Below are 14,560 nucleotides of genomic sequence, written 5' to 3' on the forward strand. Positions count from 1 at the left end.
TTCTTACCCCCTTTTTATACAGTTTGCCAACAGGAATATAATTTTCTTGTTGCAAACAGCCAGTGGTTGAGAAGAGTATTTAGATCACTTCAAAAAGACGGAAAGAGTTTAGCTAGTTACTGACTCAAGTATCAATCTGACAATTTTCAATATGTAGAACTGAAAGCTTGAGTTATATTCTTGTCCTCTTTCTCTGAAGCACTTTAGGGATAAGAAGAAAAATAGTCTTCTGTAGTAGCTACTGTGAGTTTTCTTGCTGTGTTTGTATCGGATTCTCACTGCCAGATGTAAGAAAGAATATAATTATAGTAGTAACAAAAGTGACATGGGCTGAGTAACATGCTTATGTTACAGTTTTCTGTCTATCGAGGAGATGATTAATAAATTTCAAAGTGGTCCCATGTGATAATGGTATTTGTTTGGTCCAGTAAATTCTCATATTTCATTGTTTTCTTTGCTGAAATTTTGAAGAAATTATTTGCTTCTTCTGTTGATAAGCTGGGTGGATATATATCTCTCAGGTTTTAAAAAATAAATTACTATTATTAAGCCAGCTACCTTATTATATTAATAAAATAATTTTAAAAATACTATGTAAAATAATTTGGTGCATTTCTTATTGCCTGTGGAATTAGTCTTAAGCTGTATTCTCTGTCTCCTAATAGAAATCATTGAAAAAAATCGTAGAATTGTTAAGGTTGGAAAAGACCTCCAAGATCATCTGGTCCAACCATCACCCTACCACCAGTGTCATCCACTAACCCATGTCGCAAAGTGCCACGTCCGGCCTTTCCTTAAACACCCTCAGGGACGGTGCTACCACTTCCCTGGGCAACCCGTCCCCAGTGCCTGACTGCTTTTTCTGTGAAGAAATGCCTTTTCATCTCCAACCTAAGCCTCCCCTGGCACAACCTGAGGCTGTTCCCTCTAGTCCTATCACTAGTTATCTGCAAGAAGAGGCTGACCCCCAGCTGCTCACACCTTCCTTCCAGGTAGCTGTAAAGAGCAATATGGTCTCCCTGAAGCCTCCTCTTCACCAGGCCAAACAACCTGAGTTCCCTGAGCTGCTCCTCATAGGACTTATGTCTCAGACCCTTCACCAGCTTTGTTGCCATTCTCTGGACGTGCTCCAGGACCTCGATGTCCTGATTGTAGTGAAGGGCCCAAAACCAAACACAGCACTCGAGGTGCGGCCTCACCAGAGCTGAGTACGGGGGATAATCATCTCCCTGGTCTTGCTGGCTATACTATTCTTGATACAAGCTAGGATGCTGTTGGCCTTCATGGCCACCTGGGCACACTGCTGGCTCATGTTCAGATGAACATTGATCAATGCCCCCCGGATCCTTTTCCTCTGCACAGCTTTTGAGCCACTCTTCCCTCAGCCTGCAGCATTGCATGGGGTTGTGGCCAAAGTGCAGGAGCTGGCACTTGGCCATGTTGAATCTCATCCCATTGATTTCTGTCCATTGACCCAATCTGTCCAGGTCCCTCTGCAGGGCCTTCCTACCCTCTGACAGATCAACACTTCCTCCAAACTTGGTGTCATCTGCAAACTTACTGAAGATGCCCTCAATTCCCTCATCCAAATCATCAATAAAGATGTTAAAGAGGAGAGGCTGTTGGGAGACAGTTCAGTGTTTGTGAGAAATAAATGCAATGAAGTATATTTTGCTTGTTTGTTATAAATTGATAGAATGAGTGGTGATGAACAAATATGTACGTAGCCCTCAATATGATTATATAGCAAATACTTTTCTGTATCATACTTAAATGGAAGCCCTACTCAGTAATATTCCATGCACCAATATATACTGGGGGCTACCCAGCTGCAAAGTCACTTTGCAGAAAAGGACCTGGTGGTCCTGATGGATACCATGTTGAACATGAGCCAGCAATGTGCCCCAGCTGCAAAAAAAGGCTAATGATATACTGGGCTGCATTAGGCAGGATATCACCAGCAGGTCGTAGGAGGTGGTTCTGTGAATATCAGACATCACGTTTCAACTTTGTTGTATCTCCTGAGACTTCTGTGACTCCAGGAGACTTCTAATTCTTAAGAGGATCTGTTCCAACTTTGATGTGATTGCTTAAATTCAGCAAATGTCCAAGAAGTAGCTGTCCTCAGAGCTAAGGACTGACAGATTGTTTAAAAACATTGAGTACTTCTAGTTGACGTGTTCTGTGCTATAAAATGTAGGCCAATAGACACTATTTAAAAAAATATTTTTATATATAATGCTTTGAGAAAAAGTGACTTGAAGATGCAAAGTAATTGAAAGCCTTTTAACTTACACCAAGTTTATGCAGTTACTACCGCATGTTATTCTGACATACCATAATGCATTATTTTCTAAACCAACCTACTGGCTTCAAGAAAATCTTTAATTTTTTTTTCTATTTAAAATACTGGATCAATTTTTGTCACTGGTGTTTCTACTTTGAGAGCAGAGTATTTCTGAAATGAGGGAGTAACAAGAAACAGAAGAAACTGGTGTTTTTTTTTTTTTAACATAATACGTCAGGTGTCACAGAGTTGATGTGTTTCCATCAAGGCCATTTTCAGGCTATGTTTCTTAAGTATTAGTAAATTCTGATGTTTTTATACATTAATATAAAGGAAAAAATAATTTTTGTTATGATTTAAGAGTCGAGATAAATAAGCTGTTGGAAATGAAAATTCTGCTTTGATTCTGCAACAAAATAATTATGTATGAACAGGAAATAACTGTGGAGAAATGGTAGAATTTGCCTCTCTTTAATAAAATGTCTAGCATAGGAATACAGTTTTTCATTCTAGTCTTATTTTTTATACAGGAATAAAGAAAAAATTTAAAAGGATGATCATTAGCATGATCGGGGCCTGGGGCCTGGAAAATATCTGGGAGTACACTGGGAGTTAGAGATTAGTTTATTCAGATCAGGAGGCACTTAATTACTTTGTAAAAGTGTCTTCCTGCATAATAATAAAAGCCATTTAACTGGAAACTGTATATGAAGAAACAAGAGTTAGGAACTGAAGTCAGAAAATTTAGAATGAAGCAGACATTGTTAATAATAAATATGATCAATCTTTCAGAGACTGAGAAAAGTGGTGGATTTTTCATCTTGCAGTGTCTTTTAAATCCAAACCGAATGCCTTTCTAAATGATAAATTAAATGAAATTTAAGTTAATGGGCTCAAGGCAGAGGTGAAAGAGTGAAATATAATGGCTTCTGGTATACAGCCAGTCAAATTCTAAGTGTACCTTTTAGCTTTAAACCTTATAAATTAAAACTTTCATATGTATATGTGATATATTTATTTCTGCGGATATATTCTTACAAAGCTGGTTCTTCAATGGTGTTTTGTTATTTAATATTTATTATTGGTAATAGAACAATTGTACACACGTTTACTGTATTTTTAACATGTACTTCAGTGTCTTTGACTGCAAAATAGTATTTGGCATCACTAGCCACTTGACTTTTTTTTTTCTTATCCTAGTTTTTATTGGAGAGAGTCCTGACCATTAAATGGAACTTGTATAGCTTACAGAGGCATAGCCAACTACTCAACTGCAGTTACATTTCTGCAAATGTAGTCTGGCATTGCAAGGATCTAAGCTGACTTAAATCTCTGCAATTGGTTTCACAACTGTAGATTGGGAAAAATAATTTGCAAATTCAAATTTGCATGTGAAAAATGAGTTTCAGGGTTGCATTTATCTGAAAGTACTGTCACCACATAATTGGATAGGAAAACCAATGTACTTCTTTAGTGTATTTGCAGAAACACAAAAGCAAAAATACTGTTTTTATTAGAGCAGAGAATAAAACAGATTCAGGCAGAAATAAATGCAACAAATGTTCTGGCTGTCTGGATTACAAACTTCAATTTCATTTGTGGGAAATTTATTAACCTGGTTACTTTTGTAAATAAATAAAATAACGTATATATGCAAATTGCTGATCTTTCTTCAAAAAACAATTAAAATGGTATCAAAGACTCTTAATATACTTGACATATTTGTTTTAGATCTGAGATATGCAGAATAAAATAAGAACATGCAGAAGATAATATGAGATATGCAGAACATAGAGATATGCAGAATAAAATAATAAAATAACACTGAAATAAACATAGAAGATCTAATGATTAAATTGAGTATTAGTATTTTGGTTATGGTAATAAAACAAATATATCTCAGATGCTAAAAAAGGAATGATATTATGAAATATCTATAAATTGTATGGTTAAAATGAAGTGGAATCCTTGTATGGACTCTTTTGCATAGAGGTCCCCACTCTGGATTTGTACATGCACCTCCTCATGAATCTTGGAAGTCACTGAAATAGGTTTAGTATTTTCTGTCCATGGCCACTGCCACCAGAAGCAGTGGAGGGAGATTTCAAGTGTCTATCTGATTTTAGGTGTCTATGTGATTTTTCCAAATGTTGTTACTGCAGAAAACTGTGGCTACTCTTGTTGAAGTATATAAATCAAGCCTTACTCAAAGCTGTGTGATTAGTTCCAGACTCATTTTCACTGTTACTGATTTTCCTGATTTCAAGTCTCCCCTTGAAAGCTTTTATTTTTTCCTCGTTGATTTTATAGTTTAGGAAGATCTGGGGTGATTTTCACCCTGCCTTACACCTAACCTATTTTAAGGTCCTTTCTCATTGTATCTTCTTTAATTCTCCTTTTTTGATGTGACTTTTGAGTGCTAAATGAAAACTTCTGTCGTGTCACCACGGTTACTAAAATGACAGACCATGTTTCTACTTACAGCTTTCTTTCAAGAGGATTCTGTTGCTTCAGGACATAAAGCACATTAAACTAGTTATTTTTCTGTTTTCTGATTAAGGGAATAAGTCATGCTTTCTAAATTCTCCAAGTTTTGATGCCTAAATTTAACTTATAGACTTCAGGAAAATTCAAGAATAAGTTAATACCCTTAAATTCCTTTAAGTGCACTTGTCTGAATAGGAGAGACAGGAAAACCTTTTTTTCCTCCAGAGTGGAAGCCTTTGGAGATTCCATGTGTGGAAAAATACACTGCTTTCTAAATAAATACATTTATATTAAGTATATTTAAGTCATCCAGCTTGAGTTCAGTGTGGCTGAAATAAGAAGGGGAGACCCATACATCTTCATAGGTGGATCTGTACGGTTCTGAGTGCAAACATCAGTGCGCTCTAGAAATTTACAATTCAGTGTCTCCTGAGGTCTATGAGGAGGCACATCCAAAGAACGTTTTCTTACACATGGTTATCCAGAGTTGTGCGGATCTGCGGAGGAGACTATTTGTAAACTTGATTTGATAGTAAGCAAGCCCGTTTGCACTGCAAAGTGAGTATGTCCGTAACTGGAGTGCAGCTCCGTTATGGTCTGATCTGCAGTGAAGTCTCAGCATCCACAGTGTGAGCGATAGTTCTTTTGGTTATTTTGGGGGTGTTGTTGAACAAGTGTAAACCGAAATCCCAGAAGAGTATGCACAGGTATTCTGATCCCAGCAACATTTTTATTACAAAATTCATAGGTGGTCTTATTCTTGGCTATGGCTTTAGTAATAGCATTAGAGGAGCAAGGACAGGCAGTCTGTGGAGATAACAGGAGGGTGGTTTCCATGGCTATTGAATGCAAACATTTTATCGCACTTTGGTAAGCTGCACAATGCTGTTTCTTTTTGTCATTTTTGTGGTGGGAATGCTGTTACATATATTCAGAAATATAAAAAAATAAAGAGTTATTGAGATATAAATAATGATTTTCTCTGAAATCAGATAAACTAAAAATTAGGCTTTGCTGCACATTTGCACACAACAAACTGGTTGGCATTACTGCAATGAAAACTTTGTTGTTCTACTCTGAAGTAAGCAAAGTCTAAATCATTTCTCAGGTGTTCTCTGGCAACTGTATGTTCTCAGCATAATTCTATATAATGCTTAGGTATATAATGGATATTTTCTTATTTGGTTTACGTGGGTTTTTCTTTACATAAGAATCAGTTTATTGTTGATTTTTAATATGTGATCTGAGAAAGCATTTTATTTCAAGACCATTAAAAAAAAAGTGGAAATGAAATATATAGAGTGTTGAATAGGAAATACAGGCTTTTAAGCTGATACAGAGTTTGGAATTATTCTGTTTTATGTTTAATGTTTTAATAGAATGATACATTTAGAGAAGTAAACTGATGAAATTTTCATGTAGCTGATAGATGTGTACATACTTAAAATGAATACTATGTCCTACATTGCATTCTGCAAGCTTTTTGGGATGCGAAAAAATCTGAAATTTAAAGTTGCTTTTTGTTTCATTCCAGAAATTTAGTAATATTTCATGTCCATATTCTGTATGTTTATTTATTGAAATGATGCTTTTAAAGACAACCTAATAGTTATATTTCTTATATGTTAAAGCCAAGTGCTAGTAAATGCCAAGTTACCTGAGTAAATATTGTGGTACATGTTGCTCTGTTTTTAAAACGATCTCTATATTTACATTTTCATTTGTGTTTCATGTGAGCTGGCAAGGAAGGATAGATTACCTTCCATTATTTTAGTATTGCTCACTGAATGAATTAAATATATATATATTTTAAAATTCATATGCACAAACAGAAGAAGTGCAATTGTTATCTGGCCTGTTTTCTGCATCTCATTTTGTAAAGTAGAAACATCCACATGTATACATTGATGAAATTGAAAATCAGAGAAAATATAGTTAACTTTATTTTTCTTTAAAAGTTTATTTTATAGTTTCAGAGATCTGAATATCCCCTATTAACTGTTGTTAGGGGAAAATAAGTTTACAACCAATTTTGTAGTTTACCCAGGTCCTTGCATACTCATTCTTAAAACTGAATGTAAAAATGTGAATATTCTTGCAATGCAATTCTGCCTCGTGTTCTAAATTGATATAATTTCTGATTATACAGGAGGTGCTACATGTTGCAGGAGTGGAAATGCAGTTAACAGCTGCTGTTTCATTTTTGACTGTTCTGCAAGATGAGTCGGTGTCCATTCATACGTACTCCCACTCCTTCCTACACATCATTCTCCAGAACCTGGAACACAGAGATGCAGGTCAGGGCTGTACAACTACGCTGATGACTGAGTATTTCTGTATGTTTTGTTTCCTTAGTGACGGTAAAGTACTGTGTAAAGCAGTAAGTGACTGTATATCTAAACTTGTATGAAATAAAAGATTTTTGCATACTGACCATGCACGTACTGATATTTAAAAGTAGTTCTTCATACCGATTGGAACAATCAAAAGCACTTTGTTTGAAAGACAACAAAAAGTTGTTGCTGAATCCACGCTTTTGATGAAGTATCAGAATTCTGTGGCTGAGAAAATGGAGAGAGGAGTTGATGTTTCTTCTTTAATTAATATTTTCTCTTAACTTCTTTGACACTATTTTTAGGATATGAGCGAAAAAAATAGGCCTCTTGTAACACTAGAAAATTTCAGTGGGGATAAGAAAAGGTTATGCTCCTAAATGAGAAAAAATGTCTTTTCAAAACAGAGTAATTTAATTTTCCTGTACAAGAATTAATAAGGCAAAAGTAATGGGGACAGAATTTGGTTCTCACCTATCCTGCTTCTTAATCACAGAACAGAATTATTTGGGTTGGAAGGGACCTTAAAGACCATCCAGTTCCACCCTCCTCTGACATGGGCAGGGACACCTCCCACCAGACCAGGTTGCCCAAAGCACCATCCAGCCTGGCCTTGAGCACCTCCAGGGGATGGGGCATCCACAGCTTCTCTGGGCAGCCTGTGCCAGGGCCTCACCACCCTCTGAGTGAGGAGTTTCTTCCTAATATCTAATCTAAATCCACCCACTTTCAGATTAATACCATTACTGCTTGACCTATCACTACATGCCCTTGTAAAAAGTCCCTCTTCAGCTTCCTTATAGGCCCCCTTTAAGTACTGGTAAGGTCTTCCTGGAGCCTTCTGTTCTCTAGGCTGAACAACGCCAACTTCCTCAGCCTGTCCTCACAGGAGAGGTGCTCCAGCCCTCTGATCGTCCTCATGGACCTCCTCAAGACCCACCCCAACAGGTCCATGCTGGGGGCCCCAGACCTGAATGCAGTACTCCAGGTGGGATCTCAAGAGAGCAGAGTAGAGGGGGAGAATCACCTCCCTTGACCTGCTGGTCACACTTTTTTTGATGCAGCCCAGTTTTAATGAGTGTCTGAAGTTTTGAATATTAATTTAATGGCTTTTAATTATAAAGCTCCTTGACGGGGTGAATAGAAAAAGAGAGAAGTAATTTCGTAAAACTGATGGGTGTTTTGTTATACTCATTATATGTACAACATAACATATAACCTATTTCTTTCTGACAGGTGTCAGCAATGCATGGCTAGAAACCCTTCTTGCTGTAATAGAAGCTTTACCCAAAGAGACTATCAGACACGAGGTAATAATATTCTCCCAACTTACGCTAGCAACAAACTAGCAACAGGATTGTAGTTTCCTGCTAGGCTCATTTCACATCAGTATGATTTGTTGCAGTTCTATGCTTGCGAAAGCAGTAATGTTTATGGAACATACTGTAAGGTGGGAATGTGCTAAGGCAAGACAGGAAGGTCACCTAAAAAAGCTTTAGTACTCTTCAGCAAATGAATCCTCTATGTTTTCTAACACTTCCCTGACACTTAGTAACATGTTTTCACATATCCTGTTTTGGATTACAGGGTAATATCTCATTCTTCAGAGTGGACAAAAATTCTGGATTTCTGCTGAATAGGAATGAATGCTAGAGATGCGTTTCATTGTGCGCTTCAGTTGTTCTTGATGTACCAAAAACCTAATGCCCTGCAAGCACTTAATTTTTTGCCATTTAGCTTTAGGAAGAGCAAGGAACTAGAAAATAATGTCTCTCTTTTTCTCAGCTAGTTTGTTTGGTTTTATTTTGAGAATTCATATTTTACGGTTAAGTTTAAAAGCTTTGAGACAGGGATATTTTGATGTCTAACATGGAGATGCAATTATATAAACATTTCTGTAGTTTAAAAATACCGATTAAAATCAGTGGGTAATTGAAATCCAGCACTATTAAAAAAAATAAACTTCTAAAAGGTGAAAACAAACTATAGTCAGCTCCAAAATCCAAATGTAATGTAATTTTACAGATGCCATTTAAACAGAATGTAGTTTTTATTCTGATCTTTCACTACACATTTACATGCTTCCACAAAAATGTTCTCGGGAGATCACAGATGATAAAGAGTGTTGATTTGGCAACTATACAGAAACCAACTGAAACCAGCCTTTTATGTTACTTAAAGGATCTTTATGTCAGAAAACTAGGAATACTCTAGTAGTTAATTTTTTAGTCAATAAGGGAAAATCATAGTACAATCTTAAATTCCAGTGATGTAAGGAAATGTGTGCTGGGTCAGACTACCAGTCATCCTAACCCCGTATCCTCTCTCTGGCAACGGCCACTTCATGGGAGAGGCTGTCTAGATCAGTAATTGGAGTTACGAGATGTGGTGTGTTTGCTGTCATAGTTCAAAGACCAAGTGAGTAATATACAGTTTTATAGATGATGGCTGAAATGTTTGTTTATGAAGTATTATAGTTAGAAGCATACCTTTTGTACTAATTATAGTCTAGGTGAACTACTTGTCCTTACAATGGAAAGATGCTCTCACCTCAAAATTTTGGTTAGTAAGAGGAGAGAAATGCTTTTAGAATACTGTTAGGATAATATACAGGGCAGGAAAGTCTTTTCTGAGAGAGAAGTGAAGTTCTTCTTGAGTGAAGAATTGTAGCAGTCTTCAGTCTTCATGTATTCCCTGGATTGGCACCTGGATTTCTTTGATTATTTCTGGACAAAAGATAGTGTATCTAAATGTGGAGTTCTGCAGGCCTTTCTCTGTTTCTGGCACCACAGAGGTGATCTAACAAATCACAGCACAGCTAAGATGCTGGTTTTCTGCATGTATATGGAAATGAAATATTTTCACTACAGATCCCCAAATTATGTTTAAATGAGAGGGATTGTTGCTTCAAAACTTAACATTAAAAGTGGTGTTTCCTGGGAAAACTCACAAGAAAGAACTTTTCTCTCTCTCTCTTTCTTTCTTTTTTTTTTTTTTAAAAAAAGAACATATTTAACAACTTTTGTCAAAATTACCAGCTAATAGCTATAAATATTCATATACAACTTAGTCTCAAAATAAAGACACAAGTAGACAGATTTAAAACTGGCTGTGATGTGAATCACAAACTGCTATTTGGCCGAAGATATTGGTTTAATACACTATAATTAGCACTGAATATTAAATGCAGGTTTCCAGTAGAATATTAATGTACATATGTATTACTGTTTTTAGTATTGTTTAATTCCATGAATGGGATAGATGACACTTGGGTTATATGTTTTCCTGGATTTTTTATTTTTTTATTTTTTTTTTAAGAAGGAGAATACATTATTTACTGCTGACACTTCTTCTCTTTTCCCTCATATAGATCCTGAATCCACTTGTTTCCAAGGCACAGATTTCTCAAACACTTCAGTCCCGCTTAGTTAGTTGTAAAATCATGGGAAAATTAGCTTACAAATTTGAAGCTCATATGTGAGTAGACTGTCCATATATTTTCTTTCCATGGTGTATATCAGTATTTCTTTTTCAGAGACAAAAGTTAACGCAAGAAGACTTCATTGCAAAAATTAAATGCTTTCCTCTTATAGTCCTCCTTATCAGGGTAGTAATTAATAATAAAAGATGTTTGCTGTGTAACTAGCATATTCATGCTTGCTGATGTACATCAAGTTATAACTTCAGATTGTATGGTCTTTCATGGGTTCAAACAGGTGCCATTTACATATCATTCTTGCATATTGTTACACAACTTCATCACCTTAGATATAAAGACAAACCCTTAAGAACTCTTGTTCCTAATTTTTAATCTAAGCAAGTTTCACAACAGGAAAAGTAAATCTGAATACCTTATTTGCCCCAAACAGTTTGTATAGTGCATTCTTTGGAGTTTATACAGTCTTATGATAGTAGTACCTTTTCACCTAAAGCATTTCCAGTCCAGGCAATTGGACACTTGTGGTCATGTGTTTTTTTTTGCTGTTACAAAAGAAATCCACTGAGGGTTACTAAATTCACAGCAGTCATGTCTAGCTCAGGAAGTTCACTCTGTTAGTGGCTTTGATCCACCACAAAATGCAAAAATTCAGCGTAACAGAAAACATGAACAACAGGAATGTATGGCAAGATGTTTAGGAATAAATTTATTTAAAGTATGTTTTTTTTTCTTCAGTAAAAAAGAACTAGAAGCAACTAAAATGAAGCGATCTACACCTTCATTTGCTATGTCGATTACATATATCAGACATGAAAAAGTTGATGAGCATGGTAAACTTTTTTGAGAAAGTTACCAAAGCCTTCAAAACCTTTTTCTACAAAATTTGTAGGACTCTAGCAGAATAACAATTTCTCTTATTTATTTGATGTTACTTTCTTGTGAAAATAAAGTGGCTTTCCAGATTACAAGCAATCTTATGAGAGGTTAAAATAATGTTAGCCATAATGAGTTCAAATATTCCTATTTTTTGGGTATGATTCCTTGCTGTTAGGAATATGAAACCCCTCATTTCAGTGAATGCAGTAGCACCATCTTTGTATAGAAGCTACATCTTAAGAAACTTGTTGAAAATTTTCTGGGACATGTTGATCCTGTGGTAGAGTTCATTGGGTGCAGTTTAGAGAGCTGAAAAGAGACTGATCCACAGGTTAAGAATGTGACAGGCCGAGTAAGATGCAAGACACCCTATCATTCCTCTTACAGGACAGATTTTGGTATTGGCTAAGGAGATGTGTTTGGCCTCAGGAGAAGTCAATATATAAACATATCTTCACATTATTCTTCAGAATGGCACTGGCTTTCCTCATAAAATATATTAAAAACCTTTCTTTCACATTTCGTATTTCGCCTGACTTCCAGGTTATGCTATAGATTTTGGACAAAGTCACAAATGTGGAATAGAGCATTACTTTGTCTACCCTCTATTCCAACAGCTAGCTAAAAACAAGTCATTTTTTGGAAGTACTCCCTACTTTAGAGGAATTTGAAGTGCCAAGCTCCCAAGACTATGTATAATCTTTGAAACTTTTAGACAAATTCTGTTCTGAGAAGTAAATTAATTTTCACTATGATAAATGGAGGCTGTGCAAACTGACTTAAAAATTTGCTTGTCTGTCTTCATGTTCTTTCTTTTGAATTTTAAAACAATGTAAAGATTTGGATAGGGAGACTTTAAGAATACTCAAGACAGTATCTTGGGCAATGAAAGGAAACACAAAGGCTGAATCTGCCAAGTTGTAGTTTATGTTTTTACTTAAAGAGAATTCAAAATAGTTGTTTTCTATCTTCCATTGATTTAATGTGAATACTCACATCTGCTTGTTAAAGGCATTGCAGTGCTGGAGCTTTTGATCTTAAATTCTTGTTCTACATTCTTCTTAAATATCTCTTTGGTAATGCATACATATCAAAGCTGAGGTATTAGAGACTGCCAAGTGTGCTGTCTCTCCCAATGCATTCTCTTGTTTTTATTTCAGTAGGCCCCAAAGCCTTGATAAGGAGTGATATCTTGTATTAAATGTCATGCAAATACACAAGATGGCAAAAATACACAGACTAATCTTCACCCCACAGCATTACTAGGCACTACCTCAGTCATTGTGTTTTTTTTTTCCTTCGTGTAGATGTTTTTTGGTCTATAGAATTCTGTAACACGTGGACAGTAGTATTCTAACCCATTGACAGAGGCCAAAGAGTGCGTTAGTTGAAATCCTGCATTCATCTCACCCTCAGGGCTGAAAGATATGGAAGAGATTACTGCCTTCACCTAGCTATAGTGAAGATTAAAGTTAACTTTTTTATGTATTTTATAATCCTACAATAGCCTTATGGCTTCTGTGATTATGGTAGTATATGGATCACAGTTTCAGTTCACAATTAGATAAATGTTCAATAGGTTCTGCAATTTGGACTGTTTAATATAAAAATAGAGGAAAAAAAAAAAGACACTTTTTCACAATGGGAGCTAAGATTCTACTTGACGTATGTACCAGGCTGGACTTCAGGTCCTATGAAATCTTCACAAGCTGTAAGAATTAGGTTTATCTTCAGGAAAATGCTGAATAAGTTTTGTGGCAAAGTTTCAAAAAGTGACAGAAGACTGACCTACAGCAGTGTGTAAGTGCTGATTTGGAGATCAATCAAGTGTTGATTTGGAGCATCTTTGATATCCACAGGAGAAGATTAACCCACATCTGAATCAGTAGGCGTCTTATTCCATTATGATTTCAGACTCAAAAAAACCCCAAACTTTTATTAAGATTCCTATCTTTTCTTTTTCAAAGTAAGGTCAAGATTAATTGGGATTTGCACTTCCATTTATATTGTATTCTTTCAGTGTTTGTTCAAAAACTGTACTGAAAATGAGGACAGAATCTCTAAGGCTACCTGCTATTTTGTTAGTTTAAAAAACACAATAGATGAAATATGAGGAAATAATAATGACTATACACAATCCTTTTTCTAATTCTTAATAACATATAATTAATAATTTCAAGTTTTCAGAAAAATCATTTGCCACGTTTGATAAGTTAGTTAAAAAAATGGTCTTACAAGTCATATAGTCATATAATGGTCTTACAAATAAATGGTCTTACAGGTCATATAATATGAGTACTATGAAGTGAATTTTATGTATTATTGTTCTATATATTAATAAAAATGTTCGTGTTTTTAGTGTTAAAAGAGAGATTCTTCCATTGGTAAAATCACTGTGCCAGGATGTAGAGTATGAAGTAAGAACTTGTATGTGTCGGCAACTGGAGCATATAGCTCAAGGAATAGGGTGAGTATAATTTGCATAACTGCTTCTAGATGCAAAATTTTCCTATGAAATGTTTAATGGTAACCTAAAAAGAGATTTTTTTTTAACCCTTTTAAGATTTCTAACTTAACTTTTGCATACTTAATGAACTTTAAGTGTGCAGGTTTGTTCTTATGAATTACAGTTGGCTTTCATTTTCAGATTTTTACTTCTTTATAATAGTAGAATTGCTGAACCATAAAAACATTTTTTTGGTAAATGAGTTTATCAATAGCTTCTTGACCTTTTCAATTTTATGTTGATGACACTAGGTCTATTTAAAAATATGAGGATTATGGCAAGTATTGGTTTCTAATTATTATTATGCCATTTTGTGCAAAAGAATGTGTGTTTTGCAAGCAAATTTCAGTTCATTGTCAACTCTGACTCTAATTCTGAAGACCTTCATAATGCACATATATTAATAGTAACAGTTCATGAAGATTTATTTTAACATAGCACAGAACATATTAACCACACGTTCATGGGTAGTCAGTCCCTAAGTGAACAGCTATTTTAAAATTCTTGGCCTGTCCACCTGTTCCTGTGCCAGGAAATAAAAATACATAAATAAAAAAATAAAAAAGCAGTACCTTGTCTTACAGACTTGAAGAAATAATCAAGTGATATTCCCTGTGCTGTTACCCAGGTGG

General features: G+C 35.4%; 1 protein-coding gene across 3 annotated transcripts in view; it reads left to right on the forward strand.

Moving 5' to 3' along the window:
* Positions 1 to 14,560, forward strand: part of PPP4R4 (protein phosphatase 4 regulatory subunit 4) — a 72,576-nt gene that overhangs the window by 25,702 nt on the left and 32,314 nt on the right. For all 3 annotated transcript variants that reach the window (XM_035327454.1, XM_035327453.1, XM_035327451.1), the window contains exons 4-7: positions 6,924 to 7,071; positions 8,344 to 8,417; positions 10,478 to 10,584; positions 13,782 to 13,889. In XM_035327454.1, coding sequence (XP_035183345.1) covers positions 6,924 to 7,071; positions 8,344 to 8,417; positions 10,478 to 10,584; positions 13,782 to 13,889 — 437 coding nt within the window. The remainder of the gene's footprint in view (positions 1 to 6,923; positions 7,072 to 8,343; positions 8,418 to 10,477; positions 10,585 to 13,781; positions 13,890 to 14,560) is intronic.

This window comes from Oxyura jamaicensis, chromosome 5 (genome assembly GCF_011077185.1).
Source record: "Oxyura jamaicensis isolate SHBP4307 breed ruddy duck chromosome 5, BPBGC_Ojam_1.0, whole genome shotgun sequence".
NCBI lineage: Eukaryota > Metazoa > Chordata > Aves > Anseriformes > Anatidae > Oxyura > Oxyura jamaicensis.